The sequence below is a fragment of the Caloenas nicobarica genome, chromosome 6 (assembly GCF_036013445.1).
Source record: "Caloenas nicobarica isolate bCalNic1 chromosome 6, bCalNic1.hap1, whole genome shotgun sequence".
In the NCBI taxonomy this organism is placed as follows: domain Eukaryota; kingdom Metazoa; phylum Chordata; class Aves; order Columbiformes; family Columbidae; genus Caloenas; species Caloenas nicobarica.
The window spans coordinates 2363476-2385917 of record NC_088250.1 but is presented as its reverse complement, the minus strand read 5'-3'; the positions used below and the strand labels follow the sequence as shown (position 1 = coordinate 2385917).

General features: G+C 40.7%; 2 protein-coding genes across 4 annotated transcripts in view; one reads left to right on the top strand and one right to left on the bottom strand.

Annotated features, from left to right (window-relative positions):
• Positions 1–16016, bottom strand: part of HYCC2 (hyccin PI4KA lipid kinase complex subunit 2) — a 51807-nt gene extending 35791 nt beyond the window's left edge. For all 3 annotated transcript variants that reach the window (XR_010606388.1, XM_065637872.1, XM_065637873.1), the window contains exons 1-2: positions 15983–16016; positions 15509–15551 (exon numbers count right to left, since the gene is read on the bottom strand). The gene's annotated coding sequence lies outside the window, so the exon portion shown is untranslated. The remainder of the gene's footprint in view (positions 1–15508; positions 15552–15982) is intronic.
• Positions 16017–16193: 177 nt separating this feature from the next.
• Positions 16194–19964, top strand: NDUFB3 (NADH:ubiquinone oxidoreductase subunit B3). The gene is made up of 3 exons (XM_065637981.1): positions 16194–16378; positions 17941–18082; positions 19694–19964. The coding sequence occupies exons 2-3, from the start codon at positions 17943–17945 to the stop codon at positions 19848–19850; spliced, it is 297 nt and encodes a 98-aa protein (XP_065494053.1). The 5' UTR covers positions 16194–16378; positions 17941–17942; the 3' UTR covers positions 19851–19964.
• Positions 19965–22442: the final 2478 nt, after the last annotated feature.

Here is a 22442-nt window from a genome sequence, read left to right as displayed (position 1 = left end):
CAGGTCTGCTGGACCTTTGGGGGTCAGGGAGAGAAAAAAATAAATAAAAAATACATATATCTCTCAAGCACCATGTGGGTGTGTCTCTAAAATAAACTGGTTTGACTGCATCAAGTCCCATGCATATTTATTCTAAGTTCAAGCAGCCTGAACTAAGAGTATTGAGTTTCACTTCCAGAGTGTTCATGTTTCTCCCAAAGCAAACAAAACACGGGGAATATAAAAAGATTTCTCATGTTTATTTTAAAAAGACTTCATTATTTTTTTCTACTATGGCTCAAAGGATCTAATAATGTGTAGGAACTGTAATAACTAAACAGAAATTTAGTCATTACTAATGGTAATAATTAAATGTACTAAAATGAAAATTAAGTTACCAAGAGACTGAAATACCATGAGATTATGTTAGATTCCCATTTTAAAGACACCTTTCATATAATTCAGCATTCTCTATATTATTGTCTTTGAAAATATCAGTCTGAAATAAAACGTATTACAGTAATACACCATCAGAACAATGAAACATAAAACTCAGATAACTGCCCAAGAACTCCTGACTCCTACAGTAATAGACATGAAAAAGAGTTTAATCAACTTCTCTCAGAGTATGTTTTTCACTTCCCTTTAGAGTAAAAACATGCTGGCTAAATACTATTTACCAGTCTGCATTTAAACCACTAGCCAAGGTCAATTTGCAACAGCAAAACAATTACCCAAATAATCGGAGCCAACAGCACTCCCCCTACAGATGTACCAGCTGTCACAGTGAGGATTAAAGAGAAAAGAAGTGCTCCTAATTAGGTATTAACGGTTGTTGACATTTATGCAGATATGACTATTCAAGTACGCAGAGGTTTTTTTGTTGGTGGTTTGTATTTTATTTGGGTTTTTTGTTTGTTTTAAAGCCGCTAGGATTCTATACTGGCTTCAAAATACATTGGGAGGTCACATAAATGAAACACATGCTTCAGAATGAGTTCCTTTTTTTTTGCCATTACACACTAGATATCACGATGTATATAACGTAATTGAGTCCTAGCTGCATGATGAATGACAATATTATATATTTTTATGTCAAAGGCTATAACAAGAATATTTTGCAATTAAAACCCGGACTGTCTTAACAAGAAGAACAAAGCTCCAAGCCGCAGCATCTTTCCAGCACCACTCATCCAATAGAACATCACAGGCTGACCGCAGGTCTAAGAGAACAGAAAACTCATCAGTACAGCTGATTCTTCCAAGCTACATACACACTCCTCTCGTATCTGTAGTTCATTACTGAACATGGGAAGAATTGGGTTTAAAGAAAGATTTTTCCATGCTTCTGTAAAAAAGTAGCACAGAAAGCATCACGAATGCATCCTTCCTATGAACTAAACCTACATTCAATTCCTTTGATCCAGAATGTTCACAGCTCCGTAACAAGAGCACCTTTGTTAAATAAAATTAACACCCTGGGAAGCAGAATGGATAAAAGACAGCATGAGATAAGGTGGTCGGAACTACACAGGAAAAACGCTTCCCCACCACACACACTTCAACGAGACAATAAAAAAACAATTTGAACTTCTCGTGATGAGTTACTCGTGAATGCAAAGGTTTAAAAGACCAAATGGAAAAAAAAACCCTGGGTAATACATTCACCAGCTTAATGAAAACATCTGCTCAGGAATGTATCAGCAGCCAGGAAAGAAATCAAGATGTTTCATCACACAAAAGGAGTACAACGTAAACGTGAAAACATGCAACTAGAGCATACAAAATTGATAATATGCTCCTATTTGAAATACTGGCCTACATTTGATTCAAGCAACTTAAAAAGAAGCATGTGTAAGGCAGAAAAGTGGTCAAGAGGCAGTTAATGAATGACAAAGATCGTGAAAAATAACTTCTAACCTGGATATGGGAATAACTTTAAAAATTCAAATAAAAAAGAACTCCATGTCTTAGAAGCACACGGAATTAAGTGGTAGAGTAGGTAGAATGGATTTTTTGTAACATAGTAATACAAAATAAAACATTAAAATGTAACAAGGTAGAAATGTTAGGCTGCTAACAAGTCCGCTGTTTATCATACTGTAAGAGTAGGACTCATCATAAAATATCGGGAGGGCAATAAGAAGAGATTTTAGATAAATATTATAACACCTGTTTTACAAAACTACTTATTTTGTAGAACAAGAAAAGGAGAAAACTTAGTGATGGTGTAAGCTAGCACTTACTTGATATACTTGACAAAATACTTCTCAGAGGAGCATCTCTGTCATTAATTGCGTATACAGCTTCATGCCAAACTGTACTAAACAGCCATGGTATGGTCCGATTTCCAGGGATTGACCCTGAGGCTAATCTGACCCCAAGAGAAAATAAGACCACCCTTGGGAATGTTCCGTTTTCGTAGATTACTTCAGGTACTTACTTAAAAGCACATGTATTATACTGTATGTTTCTCATAATAAACATTTCGCAAATACCATTGGGATTCCCTTCTATCCACCTAAATAAATATATTATTCTATCACAATCTTATTTAATAAAAATTTATATAAGCTGCCATTTTGGAAAGGACATAAAAATAAATTAAAACCCCGCTGTCCTCAACAAGCCAGAACTACAACTGCAGCTTAATGTTAGAAACAGGTATGAGCCTCTTGCCAGAATTCTCCTGGCTCCACAGCAAGAGAAACAAAAACTTCTACAAGGTACAATATTGACAAAGGTAGAAAGAAACAAAACATTCTCTGGACAGTTATTTATTCAGATCATCAGCTCAAGCATCCTCTTTAATAGAAAGGGAGCCCTCTTCCAGCTCCAGTTCTTCGGTAATTTAATTGCAGGCTTAAGCAGACAGACACGCATTCCAACTTTAAAATATAAATGCTGACGTATTCTATATGTGGGATTTAGGTTGTCAGCCTTATTAGACAAGCCTTAGTCATGCAAAACAACTTGGATAAGACATTTCTTCCCTGCCCACTGACTCACTAGTAATAACCAGGCTAAAACCCCTTTCTTTTTGGATCCCAGCAGAGGAGGTGATGTGAAAACGATGGCAGAAAGCCTGACCGCAGGGAAGTCCCAGACGATGGACACCACTGCTGTAAACGTTCATGGTATAGAGCTTGCTGTGCAAGTACGGTTTCTTATCAAAAATGTCGCATCCATTTCAGCTGCTGCCAAAAAGGGTAAAGAAAAGACGCAGCCCATCTGTTCCAAAAAGCCTCCTCTAAGTCATTTTAAGCCTTAAATTATCTTCTGTGCCTTTCAAGCACCAGAAGGCTCAGCTGCCAAACCTTCTCTCTTTCTACAGTAACTCCAGTAGAACTGTGCTTTGCAGGTACAAAATCGCTGAAGACAAACAATTAGGGCAGTGTGAATGAAAATACAACACTGAAAATAGACACTTTATAAGAGAGTTTTAAAAATTATTTAAAAGCTGATGTTTTCATTGAACTGCACAGAGCAGCTGTAGGAAGCTACGGAAGTCAGGAGACTACAGCAAAATTCAGGTCCTGTTTGCCTCACAGAGTCTAAGAACCTGAATAAAACACAATTGTACACTTGTAGCGAAATCCCTCTCTTAAGAGATCATGCAGTGAACGAAGCAGAAAAGAGTTAAGATGATTGAGAACGTGGAAGGAGACATCTGTATATGAAGAAAGTACTCCTCTACTTCACTTACAGGATTTGGGAAACAGTAATATAATAAAGAGCTTATGCCACAGCCTTAAATACAGCAAAGCACATGGTAATAAATAAAATTAATGAAGACTCAATGCACTTATATATATATATATATACACACACATATAGATTAGCCATCGAAATGTTACCTTATCCTCTCAGCACCAGTTTCCTTAGAAACAACCTCATGTAGGCATCCTACACTGAACCTAAAACATGCTCTTCTCAGGATCCTGTGTGATAACCCATCCTACACTGGACAATACCAGCTCAGCCTCCCTTTGCATCCCTTCATATGCAATAACTCTTCCTATGCTCGTTTGTCTGCAACTCATTAATTTCTTTACTTACTAAAACGTTTCCATGCAAATGACTTTCCATGTAACCCTACCTCTCCAAAACACCTTCTTGGTTCACAGTTTGGGTTCACAAACTAAGTTAAAAAAAATCTAGCAAACTACCACTTGCAAAACCACAGTTAAGAGACACTCAGTGCTACGTACTGAAAATGAACAGGCACAAGCTCAGAGAAACCTTGATACAGAATTTCTGGGGGAACAAAACCAAACAAAATTCGAAACCAAAACCAAACCAACAACAACAATAACTCCACAAAAAACCACAGCACCAAAAATCCCTCACCACATCCTTTGGAACAGAACGGCAAGTGTTGTGCTGGGAAAGATCACTACCTCGCCTGCAAAGGAAAGAAATGCATGCAGAAACAGTTCTAGAAATACAAACTGTAGATTCTCAACAGCTTCCCATGATGGAAATAAATGCCTGTTACATTATGAAAACAGCCCTAAAAAATTAAGTCCTCTATCAATTCCAGACCAATAAAATATCAATACATATTTCTTGCTGCAGCATCTGCTACCAACTGTAATTCACACAAACTGGAATTTAGGTTACATATTCACTAATTAACTTACCTAACCTCCTTTCTTCCACCCTAAATATTTCCAAAGAGATGTAACCTAAAGGATCCTCTCCTGAAAGGAATGAAATCCCTCATTCTATAAAGCCCTCAGCTCCAGGAAGTAGAGTGTGAGTAACTGAATATGAGGTGACAGATTTTTCCCTCCCCACCCATACACTTACACATCCATAAACTCTTAGATGAGTGGAATCTTCAAATTTAGCCGAATTCACTTCAGTTATAGCTAAAATTATGTCATATTACTGGTTTTTAAATGATACAGCAAGAATACATAGCTCCAACATAAACTTTCAAAGTGCCAGAGTAAAAGGTCCATGCGCATCTATTCCTTTATTGCATGATGCCATAAATTTCATAAATGTGACCCAGATGCATCATTCACATTCAAGATGCACAATTTTCAACGATAAAATTAATTCTGATTGATATTCTGGTCCCGCTTTTCCCATACAAGCTCCCAGACTTTAAAAAGCAAACTGAACAACAAATATAGTTAGGAACAGCACTGATCTCAGCGCTACTCATCAAGATGACACCAGAACAGCACCAATCTCCTGGGCTCAACCTAAGGGGACAGGCAAGGCAGCCGAGTGCTGCGCGCAGAACATGAGGATTTTGTTCCCACAGAAATCCTGTCCCAAGCAGCAGAGGCTGCCTGCTGTTCAGAGGCAGTCTAGCATCAAGAATCCAGAAATATCGGATCTGCTTCAGCTTCCGGAGTCGAAACTGCTCAGATCGTCGCTGACTTTACTACTTCCAGTCGTTACTTTACAGGAGACAACTTGTCTTCTTCCATGTCACAGTATTCTTTCAGTGTCAATCAGTTCCACTCTCACACTTGCTTTCTGAAAGTCAGAAAGGGATTTTAAGAACTGCAAAGGACAATCCCACAAAATGAGAAGAGAAACACGGTTATCGTATATCGAGATTAGTCAGACCGCACAATTCAGAACATAATTCCACACCTAAGTAGTAACACATGTTCCTGACCATCTTAATTCTGTACAAGACAATCCATTAAGAGCTACCTCAACATAACCTCCCACATAGTCGCCCCCATTGATTAAAATGACTGTGCTACAAAAACTGATGCTCATGCCCAACCCGACTAACTTTAGTGGGATTCCTCCAGAGCAAGAAGTTCCACGGCCTGTGTTGGTGCGACAACTACACCAGTTTCTCCTTCTGTCTTGGGATGAGTTTAATAATTAATCCTCACTGTTGAATAGTTAAACACAATGCATATTGTTTACACAGTTGTTATTCTTCCACTGTTAAACTAATATTAGAACAGAATAGAGACTGACCAGTTGTCAGTAAAGGCTAGTTTGTGTGAAGCGGTTATTTTTTAAAATATATTTTTAAAATAGTGAAGAGCACTAAGTTACTAACATTTGTGGGGGTGTTTCTTGGGGGGGATGTGTTGGGTTGTTTTTTGTGGTTTGGGTTTTTCTTTAATCTGAAATTTAAAGTATTTTTTTCAAGGGCAAAGCTTTGCATACAATCTCTTTAGGAACGTAATGTAACCCAGCACGAATAACTTAAATCGACCACATCTTTTATGCGCTCTGTTAGGCAAGACTTTCTACAACGCTTTTCATTTATCTAAGCTATAGATCAGTATATATAAAACAAGAGAGCAGCCTTCCACAGGTATAGCCTTGATGACTCCAACTGAAATGCACAGCCCTGTTTCCCCATCAGACACTGCAGAAAGAGCAAGAGCCAGATATGAAATGCACACGACTATTTTCATGCATTTTTCCCCACTCATAGCCTGAATAAAACTAAAAGTTTTTTGCCCAATACTGTCCTAATGTACATTCTGAAAGCAGGAGTCTTTCCAGATTATGAAAAAATTACAGATTTAGCAGGCAGCATTGAAAAATCCATGCAGTTAGCTTCATGGGTACCCTTCCTCCTGGAGGGTGGAATGGACTTTATTTAGACATGGTCAATTTTACAGTGTTCTAGGTTTTCAAGGATCTTTTCTTGCACTCAAAAAAAACCCAGCAGAAATTCTCACGGAGGCCTCGATGTTCTGAACCTCAGGCATTTTTACATGACCTCAGCCATAGAGAAGCTCTGAGGTTTTGTTTGTAACGCTAAATAGTTTTCCTGCTAAAAACAAGCTTCAAAAGCAGTTGGTAGAACAGTGTTTTTCCTTCCTTCAAGTCTCCAGAGTAAATTTGCCTTTGGAAAAAAGACTAGAGATGGCCTTATATGCAAATATGCCAGAGTTATATTACTGCTTTTTGCAACATTTTTCTTCTTCAGCACATCCTATATATTACATCTACTTGAAACAGAAATACATCCACATGAACTACACTAAACATAAAGAGTTTCCTTATTCTTTTACAGCTAAGTCACACTGCCCATCTAGGTAAAGTTCATGATCTTATACTTTTTTTATTAATTATATTGGCAATACAGAAAATTCAGTCCATTCTCTTCAAACAAATAGTAAAAAATTTTTAGTTAAAGCCTGAATTTAATTAAACAGCCTGTTAAAAATGTCACTCTTCTGTTTCCTAATGCAACTGTGCTGATAGGAATCAGCAGCATTTACCGAAGTTGAAGCACCGGGCACTTGAAATTGTTAGATTACACATTTTTGGTGTAAAGAATATACTCATCGAACACCCTTCATACAGCATGCTTCACAAAACACACACAGAATTTCAAGGGCAACTTAGACAGAAGGTTTAGAAATACCGAGGATACAGACAGTGGACTTGCAGACTGTCACTTCAAACATTTTCCTGCAATAAAAAAGTAAATGCTAATAAAAACCTTTTTTCTTTTCCACAGATGCGACACATATGCATACACATGCAGAATTTACTTACAGCAACATTACGCACTTCAGAAAGCTATAAAGCTTGCATCCACAGAAACAAAGAGATTAACAATCACCATCTATTCAAAGTCAACACACATTACTAAAGCAGAATGCCCTGGTAGTTCAGAGAAATAGCAATAAAAATCACTATTACGGAATTTTGCATAAAGGCAGTACACGTAGGAAAAAAAATTTTCCATCAAAACCTACCCACTGGAATACGAATTTGAAATACCTCAAAACTTGATAAAGCTGAAAACTCTTTAAGTGGTGATTATGTTTTCCTAGTCAGCATGATAATGCCCACTGAAGATCTGTTCCTCCCTCTCTCTCGCAAGTCCAACAAGCTGTTCTCAAAATAAGCTTTCAAATAGTCTCTGGTAGGTTCCGAGCATGGGAGCATCAGCAGCACAGAAGAGCAGTCGACCGTCACACCCACACACAAATCTGAATTTGTTAGATGAAACGAACACCTAGAGGCACCCTCCTCCTCCTCCTCCTCCTCACTTCAGTTTCCTGAACTTCCTCCTACTTCTGCAAGTCTGAGAAAAAGGGCGCAGAGGAAATAAAAAACAACCTTTAACATCTGGTTAATTACATGTCACCGAATAAAGCAAAGGGGACACACACGCACAAAAAACCCCTTGTGACAATCACACAATACTTAATTACACAATTTCGGCAGCAATTAGTATTGGCCACTGACCCTTAATTCAGCCTGGAATCCTTCTACAGACCTTAACCTGATTAGGGCTTTGTGCACAACAAATGTGAAATCCCACAGTTGCACATTTGTTTTTCTGCTTTAGCATCACGAGTTTTACTCAATTTCAATATTGAACTATCTAAGCAAAAAAGAGTAAAATTCAAACAAAGTTACTGTATAAACATTACTATGGAATTTATTACAGCATCTCAAACTATTTTCCTTAAAATTCCACAGTTTAATTTTGGGCTAACTTGTCAAGTTAAAAACTAGACATAAAATGCTACCATTTTAATTTAAATTTAAAAGGGAAATTAGTGCAGTAGGTTTAGCTTTGCTATGTAAACTGTAAAAACCAACTGCTAAAAGCCATAGTAGACCTATAGTTAACGGAAAAGATCTAGCCTATATAGAGAGGGAAAAAGCAAAACATGCACTCAGAGCTTAGTGCAGTGATTCCTGGAACACAAGATACGCGTGTATAACGCAGTTGCCATCTGAATGATTCAAACACCCAGATACCTCAAAAACTCTTTTCTATGGCTGAAGTGACTGTAACAATCCAAGAAGGTCTCGTTTCTGACGAAAACAGCACCTCATGCTGCCATCTTGGCAAGAACTACCACAAATATGGTTTAATAACTCCCAGAAACTTACAGATGTTCCTATATTAGAAACTATTGCACAGATGCAACATTGAAGAGAGACCATCAGGTATCCCGGTTTGTCAGTTACATATCAATTAGAATTTGATACACACAACTTACAATCCAGAAGCAGCTTTGGAAGCTCCACAATTTTGGCTAAGGCCTGTTCTACACTAAGAACAAGAATCGAGCAGCTTAAAATAAAATATCCGTGCACAGAAGGTACTAGTCATTTTTCCACTGCACATGGAACCCCCCTCCCTCTCCTCTGTGTCCATATTTAGCTCACGTCTCTATGCTGTTCTGGCTCCACCGAACATCTCAAAAAAACAAAAGCAATGGAAAGTTCTCCACTGTTACACACAGAGAAAAAGGAGCTTTTCCTGGGATAAACCCTTCAGCAGCATGCCTTGCATTTCTGTGTAAAAGGGCACATTATTATTACTTAACAATCTCCTCAGTCACTTCTTGTGTAATTTCACTGAAGTAAATGGACTTTAAGCAATCCTCTGTCTATCCCACAGCTGTTATTAAAACACTCTGAGTTTTAAAAGATACTAACACCCCCTCTCACTCTTATGCTATTGCCGTTGTACAAAGAAAGACTCGTACTATCGAGACTTGGTTCTAGCTACAAACACAAGCGGTAGTTTTGTCTCCTGAAGTTCAGTTTTACATATTTTGGCAAAGCAACATCATCAGGACAGAAGCCTGGAAATTCACACTCTGACCTTAATTCTGCAGAAGTAAATATAAATCTTAGGATTGACTTCAGCTGTGCCAGAAGCACAAAGAATTTCCACCTGCAAAATTTGGATAGCAGGTATCCACACTCATCAAGTGATTTGACATCTTGCATTAAACTACGTGCGGATACTAAAGAGCAGTACAACAACCACTGTAAGTAGGGACCATTTTTAAATTACTATTTTTAACTGCACGTGTGTTCCCAACCATAAGGCACGAGAGACACCACTCATATACAGAAGCATCAATTTTTTTTTTTTTCAAAAAAGTGTATCTGTAACCTGGGGTAATAAAGAGATATCAAAACTCAGAGTTTAATATTTTGATTTTTCTTCTTTGCCCCACTCTGATAGCATGCACTAGGATGCTTGATAAATTGCTCACTCCATAACTAAGTTGACATAAAAGCCTCCTACCTGCTGAAAGCTATCTCAGCTAGAAGGTTATTGACCCTCCTATGGCCAACCATCACGATGTTGCCACCACAGTGTCTAAAGCAGATGGTGGAATTACCAGTGTAGCTTCCACACGGGGCACACTGCTCATAAGATGTCAGATCTTCGCAAAGTTCATGTTTAAAACACTCTAAAAAAATAATTTCTAGCTAATTTGTATTCACAGGCAGGAAGTATCATATTTAAATGTACAGAGATAAGCTCACTTAAGCTATTTCTATAATAAAATCTGCTACACTTATGCCCACGTGTCTCCAAAAATCTTGTGCTTTGGATATTGAGGAAAGTTGCTTGAAAAAGCTACTACGAGCCTCTTCAGAATTTTTTCTAAATGAAATTTTCTCCCTCGTGGCCCTGTTCCAAATCAGAACAGAAGCAGGCACGCAGAGGGGCTGCTCTCCAGCCTCTCCTCAAGCTCAAGATATTCTCAAACCTAAAGGGAGACAGAAAGCATAAAGCAGAAAATGAGATGAGGAGATGGAAAGAGGAAACAGACACCAGAACTCTCAGAAATAACCAGCCTGTTTGAATAAAAAGGAAATAGATGAGGTCAGGAAGGAGAAAAACACAAGCAAATTTTCCACATTTCACCTCATTATCTTTCAACCCAATATCTTCTCAGCTGAATGGCCATGAAAAATAAGATCATTCTTTTAAACTTTCTTACTGTTTTTCCAGACAGATGCAGAATAATTCCTCCAACCCAAATCTGGGTCAAGGCAGGGCAGAAGAGGGGAGGAAGACCTTAAACACAGTTACATTTTAAAGTTCATAAACTACTCAACATAGGGAATGGAAATAGAAAAAAAATATCCCAGAAGTATCAAAATTGCCCTGTATGAATCAGCAAACTACAGTCATGCAGCCTGCACAAATGTCCAAGTCACACATGTCACTGAAATATAATTCAGAGGAACAGTAACATATAACTATTTAAAGAACTCATGAACCATACATAACACAGACATCAACAGAGAAGACCTAACCAGTTTGCTGAAGAATCACTCTAAGTAAAATAAAAACATAGAAAGATTCGTTATGTTATGGAGATTACACACAAGAACATGGACAGCATTTCTGGACTGCAAAGTTCACTCTCAAACACAGGTATAACTTGCACAACATTAAATGAGATGTCATTAAGTACTCTGTCAAGTGGGGAAAAAAAAAAAAGGCACAAAACCCATAAAAACCAAAACAGAATACATAGAAAGAGTGCACTCCTGGAGAAATGTTTTAACAGGTTTGAGCTGCTCCAACCATCTCCATCGGGTCCTGTGCTGAACAGTGTCATTCAGTCAGCGCACTCAGCATTTTCCGAGTAATGATATTCAGCACTGAGAGAAAAATGAATAAATAAATAGACAGATAAATAGTTTACCACTTTGCAAATTATTCACCTGACATTTATTTCATTACCCTAGTGGGATCTCCTTCCAAATGTCTCTGACGCTCTACTTTCACACAAAAGGAAGTTAATAAAGTTGAATACAATCCGTATAGCTCTACCAAATTGCACCAGCAGGTCAAGGCTGCAGACCTGACATAGGCAGTGGGCAGCAGAACAAGCTGGACTGCCTGCATATGGAAATATAAGAAATTCCAGTTAAACAGAAGAAAAACCTTCTTTCGCATGTGGGTGTTTAAACACTGAAACAAGTCACCCAGACTGTGGAGCCTCTGGAGATTTCAAAATCCAGCTGGGCAATGTCCTGAGGAACCTGCCCTGGGCAAAGGGGTTGAACTACATGATCGCCAGAGGTCCCTTTCAAGCTCAAGCATCCTGCAATTCCCTTTTTTAAGACTCTCTACTTCTGCCAAAGAAGAAGACAAAAGAAAGAATCAGTAAAAAAAAAACCAGATCATTGCGATAATACCTGACAACTGCAAATCTTTAAGAAAGTCATCGTCTCTACTTTATAGTTACCTTTACAGACTACGTGAAATGTCTGAACAATCTACAAAACTCAGAAGTTCACATTTCCTGCAACACAACTGTGCCTGAAATGTTATCCACTACAAGCAAAGAACTGCAAAGGAAACACTGTGGAAAACAGCATTAAATAAAGAATTCCTTCTCATAATTATTCTGTTTGGAAACGGAAATAACCGATTGAAGTAGCAAGTCAGACTGTGCTGTCGGTGACTGTCTCTGCTCAGATCAGCTCCTCCTGCCAAGAGCCACAGGACTTGTTCTGAAATGATCACTTCTGTGGCACGATGTGCTTCACCAGGAGTCACTGGGGGAAGCCTCCAGCTCCACTTCCTGATACCAGTCCATATTTTCATATAAGGGAAGAAGCATAAAGAAAATAATGGAATCTAAAATTATTTTCCTGCCCAGACAAGTGTTGGAGTAAACACATTACCCTGATATTTAAAGATTCTAAACTCCTATCAGCTACTTAGGAAAGGGCCAAACAGTTCTGCCCCTCCTTGTCCAGAAAACAGGGAGTATCACATGAAGTTCTCAGATAACAGGTTCAAAACACAAGAGAGGAATGACTTACTCACACAACACATGAGGTATGGTGCTTACTGCCAGAAAACATGGGAGACGCAAAAACCATACACAGGCTCAAGGGTTTTTAAAAATTAAGTCTATCCATAGAATAAAAATCCATACAAAACATCATCCCCACTGAGAGACTGGGAGAGCTGACGTAAGCAGTAACTCTGTATGCTTGCGTGGAAAAGAGTATGAGAATAAAGCACCTGCTGTCAAATTCTGCTTAGCTGTGGGAGACAAGCGGGACTGGAAACAATGGTCCTGTCACACACCAGGTTCTCGGGGCTTTAGGCTTCAAGAGAGAACAGTAGATTAGCCCAGTATGGCTGTTCCTGTGAAGAACGGTCTTTGGGTTATCAAACGAACAAACAAACCCAACACAGAAAGAAACTAAGACTATTGGTCCAGCACATCATTTCTCCAAAACAGCAGTGAAACAGTCGCTTGAGATACTATGCATGAAATATTCAGCTCTCTAATGATGCCTGAGAAGATAATTTGCTTCCCCACCTTTCACAGGCTTTCTAAAAAACATCCAAAGAAACTAAGGTGGACTAAAGAAAGATCTTTTTGATCGGTATTGAAATTGAAGCAGGACTGACCATTTTATTCAAATGGCAAAAGGCTTCCAATGACTTACAAATGACTACCAATAGAAAGCCAGAGAAAGTAACATGCAATTTCAGGAAAAAACATGCAATATTTAAGTAGTTCAAATACATATTATGATACTGAAGGGGAGAAACAAACAAACAAAACAAACAAAACAAAACCGCACACAAACAAAAAACCACCAACCCCCAAACCCCCTTTTGTCCTCTCAAAACTGCAAATACTTCAAGTTCATCAGTCACACGGCTTGCTACTCCAGAAAACAATCCTGATGAGCATCCCACTAAACAGTCCAGTGCTAGAGAGAATATGATACACACACCCAAAGAAGAGCAGCACCCATAATGTATCCCACAATCTGCTAATCCAGAATGCACATCAACACAAATTTCTGGAAACACTGGCTTTTGAAAGCTATTCAAAAAAACCCTGCCACCTTCCTCCAGCCTAGCAACATAAGCAGGAATCCCAGCAAATCATAGCTAGCGTGGCTGGATACATGCCAACCTAACTGTATCATAGAACACTTAATCTGTTCAGTAATTATCAGTAATTATCACCACCATGAACAGTACAAAAAAAGCAACTGAATAAGCCACAAAAAGTACTTATTATTTGTACATGGAGTCCCAATGACCTTCCCTTCCTAAAGGACATCCAGCATTTTTTTTTTGTTACGCAAGATGAACATTTATTTTCTTTATGTTAGTTCTTTGTGCATACTATTTATTTCTTCAGATGGTCACTGTAACCATGGTGAAGTTTCCTTCTCAAAAACAGGTCGTAGCAAGACTGTAAGCCCCCTTGAAATTATGCAGACTCACTTATTTGGTGAAGATACAGCTTCAAAAAGCCTGCTGTATTCCCAAAAGATCACATCCCTCCTATTTGTAGACTTACTTTGAAAAGAAAGAGTATGGTCCATGCTGAAAGAAAAGGGAATTTAGGAAGCAAAATATTAAGCAACCTCATGGTAGAGTGAATCTATCAAATACACGGTTTTCCTATTTAGAGACTTTACGTATGTAGGTGGGGAGAAACAGCTACTTTGAACCCCATTAAATCCTGAAAGCAATAGTGTGTTTGAAGACAAATCTTGCTGAGCACGCTCCTCTGCTACGATTCCGTTTGATCGCGACAGGTCACACAAAGCCGATAAGTCTGTGCTCAGAACTGAACATTCACGACGACAGACTCAGCAACACCAGCCAAGTGTGGCTCCATGCATAAATAGTCAAGCCATGCTTCCAAGCACCACGAAACAAAATAAACAAACAAGCAAGCCATAAATAAAACCAAGGCTTTGCATTTTTCCTTCGAAAAATAAAACCAAGGTGTCTGGTACCTAATGTGTCTATGGGTCACTGACAATATTTTTTCTGAGGAAAATATCAACATTCCACAGTAACAGCCAGACTTTGAACACATACCCATTAACCTTCAGCCACAATAAGAAACAAGAAATACTTCACAGGTATCTGACAGCTTCGCACTCTGTAAGACAGAGATTTAACTCCCAGGTACCTCACAAAGAGCCCTCCTGCAATTCCACCTCACATACGTGACAGAAAACCAAACATGTCTCCTCTCACCCTGACACTGCATCCCCAGAGCAGCAGACTGCTCCGAATCTTGCAGACTTTAGCTCACAGTGAAAAACATTCAAGGCTGAAAGGAGACAGAGGCAGTCTGGATGAAACAGATGGCATGCTATTTAGAACACTTTCACTGTTATTAACACAATCATGGCATTTCTCCTGGAACTCTTCTCATGCACTCCCAATGTCCCTATAAAAAACAAACCTGAAACCCAGAAGCAGTTTTACATCAGGATGTTAACAACAACCGAAACAAGGCACTGCAGCCTGTCCTAAAATTCTGTCAGCATGCTGCTATAAACCAGTGTTTATTCTCATTCTTACAAGAGCACTAGAAATTAATAACAGAGTTTGTACTCTGCTATAAAGAGTGTTACTGTATCATACACAATCAAGGAATGATTGAAGCCTTTATATATCACTGGCTGAGTAGGTAACTTCTACCAGCTTCTTTTCAGATAAAGGGGACTACATACTCAAACCTTAAGGAGCATAAAAAATAATTACCCACATACTAAGGCAACCAACACTTCATAATTACACAGCACGTGAAACAGCAAGCTCCCCAGAGACGGGTGCTCAACAGAACCAAGCGAGCACCTCCCTCCAGAGCCACTGTCAAGAGAATTCCCACCTTCCTAGAGAATTCCCATCTTCCAGGGGAATTCCCAGCTTCCCAGAGAATTCCCAGCTTCCAAGGGAATTCCCAGCTTCCCAGAGGATTCCCACCTCCCCAGAGGATCCCCAGCTTGCACTCACCCTTCAGCGCAGCCCCAGGACCAGGGGTGTCTCCCCGCCTCTCCTGCGGACACAAACAGCGACGCTCGTTTAAGACACATCCCCTGAGAACCAAAACTCCGGTGCCGGTGCGAGCGCCTCCGGTTTTTCCCCCGCAGCCCCTTCCCAGCCGAGGCGAACCCCGCGCTCAGGGCCGGGGGGGAGCGGGCCCGGGGCTTTACATAACGGCGGGTGCTCCCCCGCCCGCCGTGCAGCGCCGCGCTGCCCCGGGAGCCGCCGGACACGGGCAGGGAAGGGCCGGGGGGGCCGCGCCGCGCACCTCAGCGAGCGGCGATGGCGGGAAGGGCAGCGCGGGGGGAAACAACGGCCCCCGCTCGCGCACCCAGCAAGGACCGAGCCGCGAGGGGAGGGGCGGGCAGACCCGGCCACCGCCCCAGGCCCCGCCCGCCGCCCACCGGCCCCGCTACCGGCCACTCTTCTCCACCGCCCCCTCACCCTCTTCTCCTCCGCCGCCACCTCCAGCCGCTGGCAACCCCGCAGCTCAGCAACGCGCCCGCCCATTGGGCCGCGCCCGCCCCCAACAAGCCCCGCACTGATTGGCCGCTTCCTCCTCCGCGTCTCCCTCCTCTCCCCCCCGACCCCGACGCTCCAGCCCCTCCGACGCCGCCGCTCCGTGTGCGGGACCCGCCTCGTTACACCGCCGCGGGAGCGCCGCCAGCAGCGGAGGGCTGGGCGGCGGCCGCGCCGCCTCCGCGCCTTCGCCAAGACAGCGGAACGGAAACTTCCCGGAACCCTCGTGGCTGGATGCACTTCCTGTAGCGGTCGGTCCTCGCGTCGACTTCCGCTTCCGGGTGGCGGCTGCGTCCTGGAGGAGGGTCAGGGAGTGGGCAGGTACCGGGGCCGGCGGCGGGAGGGGAGCGGGCCCGGGCCCTCCTGAGCCGCTGCCCGCCCGGGACGGTCTGCGTGTGGGTTGGCAGCGGGGGGCGGAGGCGTTTGCTGCCCCGGAGCCGCAGCGGCTTCGCGCAGCCGTTCTCCGCTCGCCGTTAGACGGACACCCGCCGCGCCCGGGGGGCCTGGGCTTCCGTGGCAGGGGTGGGGGCTGGGGGGATCCTGGGGGAGCTTTCCGGGCATTCGAGCCCTTATTCAGGTTTCCTCTGCAAGAGAATCCCCCTCGCTTGCCTCCCCAGCTTGGGGGTTCGGGAGTTGCAGGCGTTGCACTGTGTCCTTGGCACCATTGTGTCAGTTCTTCTAAAAATTCAGGACGTTAAATGGAGCACAAGTGTGATGGGAGCGGCTGAGGGAGCTGGGGGTTCAGCTGGAGAACAGGAGCTGAGGGGAGACCTTCTGATCTCTGAACTGCCTGAAAGGAGCTTGGAGCCAGGGGGGGTCGGGCTCTGCTCCCCAGGAACAAGCGCCGGGACCAGAGGAAACAGCCTCAAGTTGTGCCAGGGGAGGTTGAGGTTGGATCTGGGGAACAATTTCTTCCCCAAAGGGCTGTGGGGCATTGGAACAGGCTGCCCAGGGCAGTGCTGGAGTCACCATCCCTGGAGGGGTTGGACAGACGGAGATGAGGTTCTCAGGACATGGGGCAGTGCCAGGGGTGGGTTATGGTTGGACTCGATGAGCTTGAGGGGCTTTTCCAACCGAAATGATTAAATTATTCTAAATCTATTCTTTGTGACCAGATATGTGTTAAAATAGGAAATCCTGACTCAGAGAAGTCTCACGTGCTTTGTGAAAATAGAGACTTCAAAGCCAGTGGTATCTTGTTGCAGTCCATGATCTCACTGAAAATGTTCACCTTCCCATCTGTCCTGATCACTGTTTTTAATGACAACCTTAGTATTTTCATAGTTCTCTCCAAGGTGTATCTAAATAAAGCACGTATTTCCCAGTCTTGTGAAATGACTAGTAAGGTACATCTCCTTGTCCATCTGACCTGTTCCTGTTTATCACCTCAGTTATGTTTGACTGAATTAGAGGCAACTTAAAAGGAGCTGAGGAGCCAAGCCTTCGTTTTATTTCCTTCAGAGCTCAGTGGTCAGAGCTCTGCCTTACCTAAATTAGGGATTTCCAAACTGGACTCCGAGCTTTTTGATATACTCTGGAAAGCCTGCAAGTTGGTGGGCCCTGCTATTCCTAAAGTGCACTTACGGACACCGGCACAGAAAATTTATGTAGCTGCTTTGTGGATGTGAGGGCAGTGACTCACAACACAGCAACACTTCAGTCTGCACAGTTTGCCTTATTGTGCTTAATCACCAACTTCTGAAATGCAGCATAAAGTTTCTTTGTTCTACAACATACAAATGCAGAAGATGCTTTATGTGCAGTGTTATGTGCTTTGGAATATTTCTCGTAACCTCCCTGTTTTTCCTGTATTATTGTTCTTTTCAAGTGTGTGAAAATACTCATACTCTCTGAGCAATAAAAAACTCTTTTTTTCGTTGTAGGTATGGGGCACAGAAGTGAACATGGCCATGGTCATGGCAAAATGGAACTCCCCGACTACAGGCAGTGGAAGATAGAGGGCACTCCGCTGGAACAGGTCCAGGAGAGGCTGGCTAAGCGGGGCCTGAGGGATCCGTGGGCTCGGTGAGTCCAAGAGTCCCCAAAATAATCTTGATATGTCATCTTGTAGCACCAACTGGACCTTGTCATTGTAGATTATTCTTTCTTTAGTAAAAAGAGTGAAAACACATCTCAGATATATGAGTGAGAATTTCAGTTAAGTTTTAGCTGTTAACTTATCCCACTCCACAATGAATATCTCCTCTTTTTTTTAGCTGGAGCAATTCTGGATCATTTAGGCAGTTGTTAAAACAGAGCTTAACTTATTTCTCCCACATCATGAATTATGTAATACTTTGCTCAAGTACACTTTAATCTTGGGGAATACAAATCCTAAATGTCTTGTGCTGTGTAGTCTGGTTCTTCTGGAAGGGAAAAGCCGCATGAGCAAACTATTCCAGGAGCCTTCGCAGAAAAGGCTTTACTTCAAATCGCTAGGAGAAAAATGTAAGAGCAAATAAGTAATCTGTTAAAAAGTTGTTGCGATTGACGGCACTTCCTTTGAAACAGTTTAAGGCTGTAAGCATAGGGTAAAACATAGTTTTGATTGAGATCTGAGTGTTTAGGATTATCAGTTACCAATGAACTTTGCAGGCCTGTGTCACATTCACGTTGCCTCTGTTTCTGTGGAGTGCAAGCACTGTTCACTCTGGTTTTTCCTTTGCTTCAGACAAAGTTGTTTTCAGCAAGCAATAGGTTTATTCCCATAAAGAACCAGACAGTTTAATATCATAAATTTAGTGTAAATTAACCTGACTTTCAGCACATACACTTCCAAGTTCAGGAAGGGCTACATTCCTAGAAGAAAAATGAAACTAAAAGATACTTTCCAAGCCAATACACCTTCATCCTGAGTTACAGAAACCATGTGCACAACAGGATTATCTATGACGTGCTCATTTAAAAAACCTGTATCTTCTCTGGAAATGGTGGTTCTGATGCAAATGGTGGGGTTTTTCCCTTTTCTGAAGAACTTTGACTGCTCAGAAGAGACAAACTGTGTCCATCTCTCTAGGTTACACTGGTCATGCTACACATAAATAGTTGTAGTCAGTTACAGCAGTGACTCATGTTTCAATAACAATATAGGTTGAAAACAGTAAGGCAAAGCAGGGAGAGGTTTGTCAATATTCTGTAGCTTTTTAGCTAAACACAATCTTTTCAGATTTTTTTTTTTTTGAGTTTTAGTAGCTTTTTCTGACCCTAAGATAGTTAAGTGTTACATTGTAAAACATGAAGTGCCTCCACATTAGGAAAAACCTTCTGTTTTAAGATGTAACTGTGCTAGATACTGTCACACTGCCCAGCCTTCCTGGTTACTCCAGCCCCGGCATGTGCTCCTGGCTTCTGATTTGGTTTGAAACAGAGTAAAACCAGAAGACAACAATTACATCAGTTTTGGGAGGCGATTCTGTTACTAGAATGACATTGTTTGCTGGCACTGCTTGTATCTCAAATTATATGCATAGAGTTAAACTTGTGGCAACACCTGTTACTTAAATGATAGAAATGTGACAGTCTGAGTGTATATCTAGTTGAAATACCTTCGTATTTTTTCCGAACAAAGATATTCCTGGTAATGTACAGTGGCTCCACTGATCTTGTTTTATTCTTTTGGTTTCATTTTTCTTCTAGGAACGAAGCCTGGAGATACATGGGTGGCTTTGCAAAACCTGTCACCTTGACAGAAGTCTTTACCAGGGGACTCAAGTGGGGATTTGCAGCATTTGTCGTAGCTCTTGGCATTGAATACGCGCTCTTTCCTCCAAAGAAGAACGGAGGCCATCACTGAAGATCAAAACACGACAATTTAATACTTACTAACTACTATTCTGAAATATATGTAAGCCTGCTGCTCACTCTGTACTTATAATGTGCATATTAAAGTCTACCACAGGCAAAACCATGTTTGTTTGCTTTTATTATATTTTTGTGGAAGGATCAGAAAATATAGCCAGGGTGATTTACCTGACTTCAACATGGGGATAAAAAACAAGACACACATATGCTCTTGGGTTTGCTGTACCATCCTTTAAAGAACTGGGGAAGCTATTAACCCAGGTCTTTCAAGCCCTGCCAACGTTCTGTTAAATGAAATTGAGAAAGTGTGTTGCTTTTAAGAGAAAAAATGTACTGTATTAATTACAGGTTTAATAATGAGTCTTTGCTAGTAAGTGGTAATGAATGATTTGTCATTTCTTAAAAGTATTTGTTACCATTCACTCTTATTTCTCTAAAGAAAAAATACGCCTTAAAGCTTTAAAAAGTACCCAAAGTATATGAAAACACCAAAGCTTATACTTAATCTTATTGAACAGTTAATTTGGCAGACACTATGCACCGAAATAATCTGCAGTGTAATATCCAGAAATTAAAAATTACATTGCTGCCACATTTACTAAGCAAAGTCAAATACAGCAGACCGTTCTGTTAAAAATCAAGAGCTTTATTTACACTAGCTGAAGAGATATTCAAACATTATTTTATTTTCAAGCACTAGCAGATGAACACAGATTTAAAAGTTACTATAATCATTTTCAGCATACATAACCCTGGTATGTTATTTATTTAGACCAAAATATGTAAAATACATAAAATGTAGTTTGGCTGCCATATAAACTAATAAATTTCTTGATAACTTTTGAAAACAGATCGTTTTGTTTATCATGACTTTATTGTATATGAAGGAAGTTGAGACAATCAAAATCTTACCTCTTCTAATTTCAGCCATAGCTTCCAGAAAACTTACATACAAGCAAGTAATCTCAATTTAAATTTCCACAGATGCAAAATTAAAAATTTTAAAATTAAGTTCATGCATAAGTGCTGTCTCATATAGGGAAGATCATAATAATTAGCCTTACCAACATTCTACATAAGCAAATATATTGGGCATATTCACTGTTAGACTAGACTAGTTTAGGTAAAATTTATATATTTATTAATTAAGGGGGTATCGTTCAATGGTTTAACAGCCAGATGGCAGCCACGGCCCTAAACAACAATTTACATTGAACGTATTTTGCCAGCATTGTGGAATATAAAAATGTCTCATTATTATGCATACAATACTCAAAGATTTTTATTTCACAGGTATTATAACACAAATCCTGCCTGGAGCTGGAGTATTTGCTGTACATTAAAATAACAGAACTGAATCTGTCTCTGCTGTAACCATGGCAATGGCTTGCCTTGCATCCCAACAGCCCTTCTGCCAGCACAGGTGTTTCACGGGGCACAGAACGGGGTCACAAACCACAGCTGAGGAACATTCCTGACTGTAACACCACAGTCAGGAAGCTCTTTCTGGATGTCAAGTTCTGAAAAACAGAACTGCTGATGCTCCACTTTCCGAAATGCAGGTGGAAATCCCATCTCCATCATTAGTCAAGGAGCTATTTCTGCTCACCTGGAAAGATACTTGTGATTTATCTGTTGGTTTTGCTAATGCTGCCTACTTACATCATTGGCATGATCTTCCAAACTTGTATGTTACAAAGAAGTTAAAGCAGCTAAATGATTCCAATACCAGCAGGTTATAACACTGTTTGTGCCATTAACCTGCCTTGAAATCTCTCCTGAAAACCTTCCTACAAAAAAATCTCTGTTGAACTTTCAAACTAGGAGCTTCTATCCTGCAATTAAATCTTTGCCAGATCGACATTTATTAGACGGACTTATTACATCGATGCGAGTGTATTTTCCACATGCAGCTAACTGAAGTGACGAGTGTTTGCTCCAAGGAGTTCTACAAGGAACACACTCAGGACCTACACTTGTCTTCCTATTAAGTTTACCGATTTCATCATGGGTATCAAAACATTCAGGGATTCATCCAAACTGTTTTACAAGTGTGACAGGGAACTGATTTTACAGATGCTCTATACGTTCTCTATCCTCAGTTGTAGGCCAAATAGAAATCTGAAAATTAAATAATCCTTTTACCATTGTTCCAATGGAGAAGAAAAACCCTTGAAAATAGTCAGTTCCCCAGTGACTTAGTCTTCTTTTTTTAATAATAATAAATTAAATAAATAAATTAAAGCAACATCAACACATAACAAATGAAACTAGTGACACTATTTATATATACAGATGGAATGCACTCACCCTGAACATACCAAGTCTGATTTTGAAATATAGAGCATAAAAGACAAATTCATAGCATTTTAGAAGGCACAAATCCTTAAAGATTTGTTTGACATAACTAGGAGAACCTACAAAATTAAACATAGCAAACCTGTTAGGAAAGCATAGAGAGACGTATGTCCAATCCAGAGACTTCTATCCAACGCCCTCTAAATGGAAACATACAGGACTATCTCTCTACAATCACATCTGATCTTACTGGTACGCTCTGTGTTCTACATGTATACTGATGTAC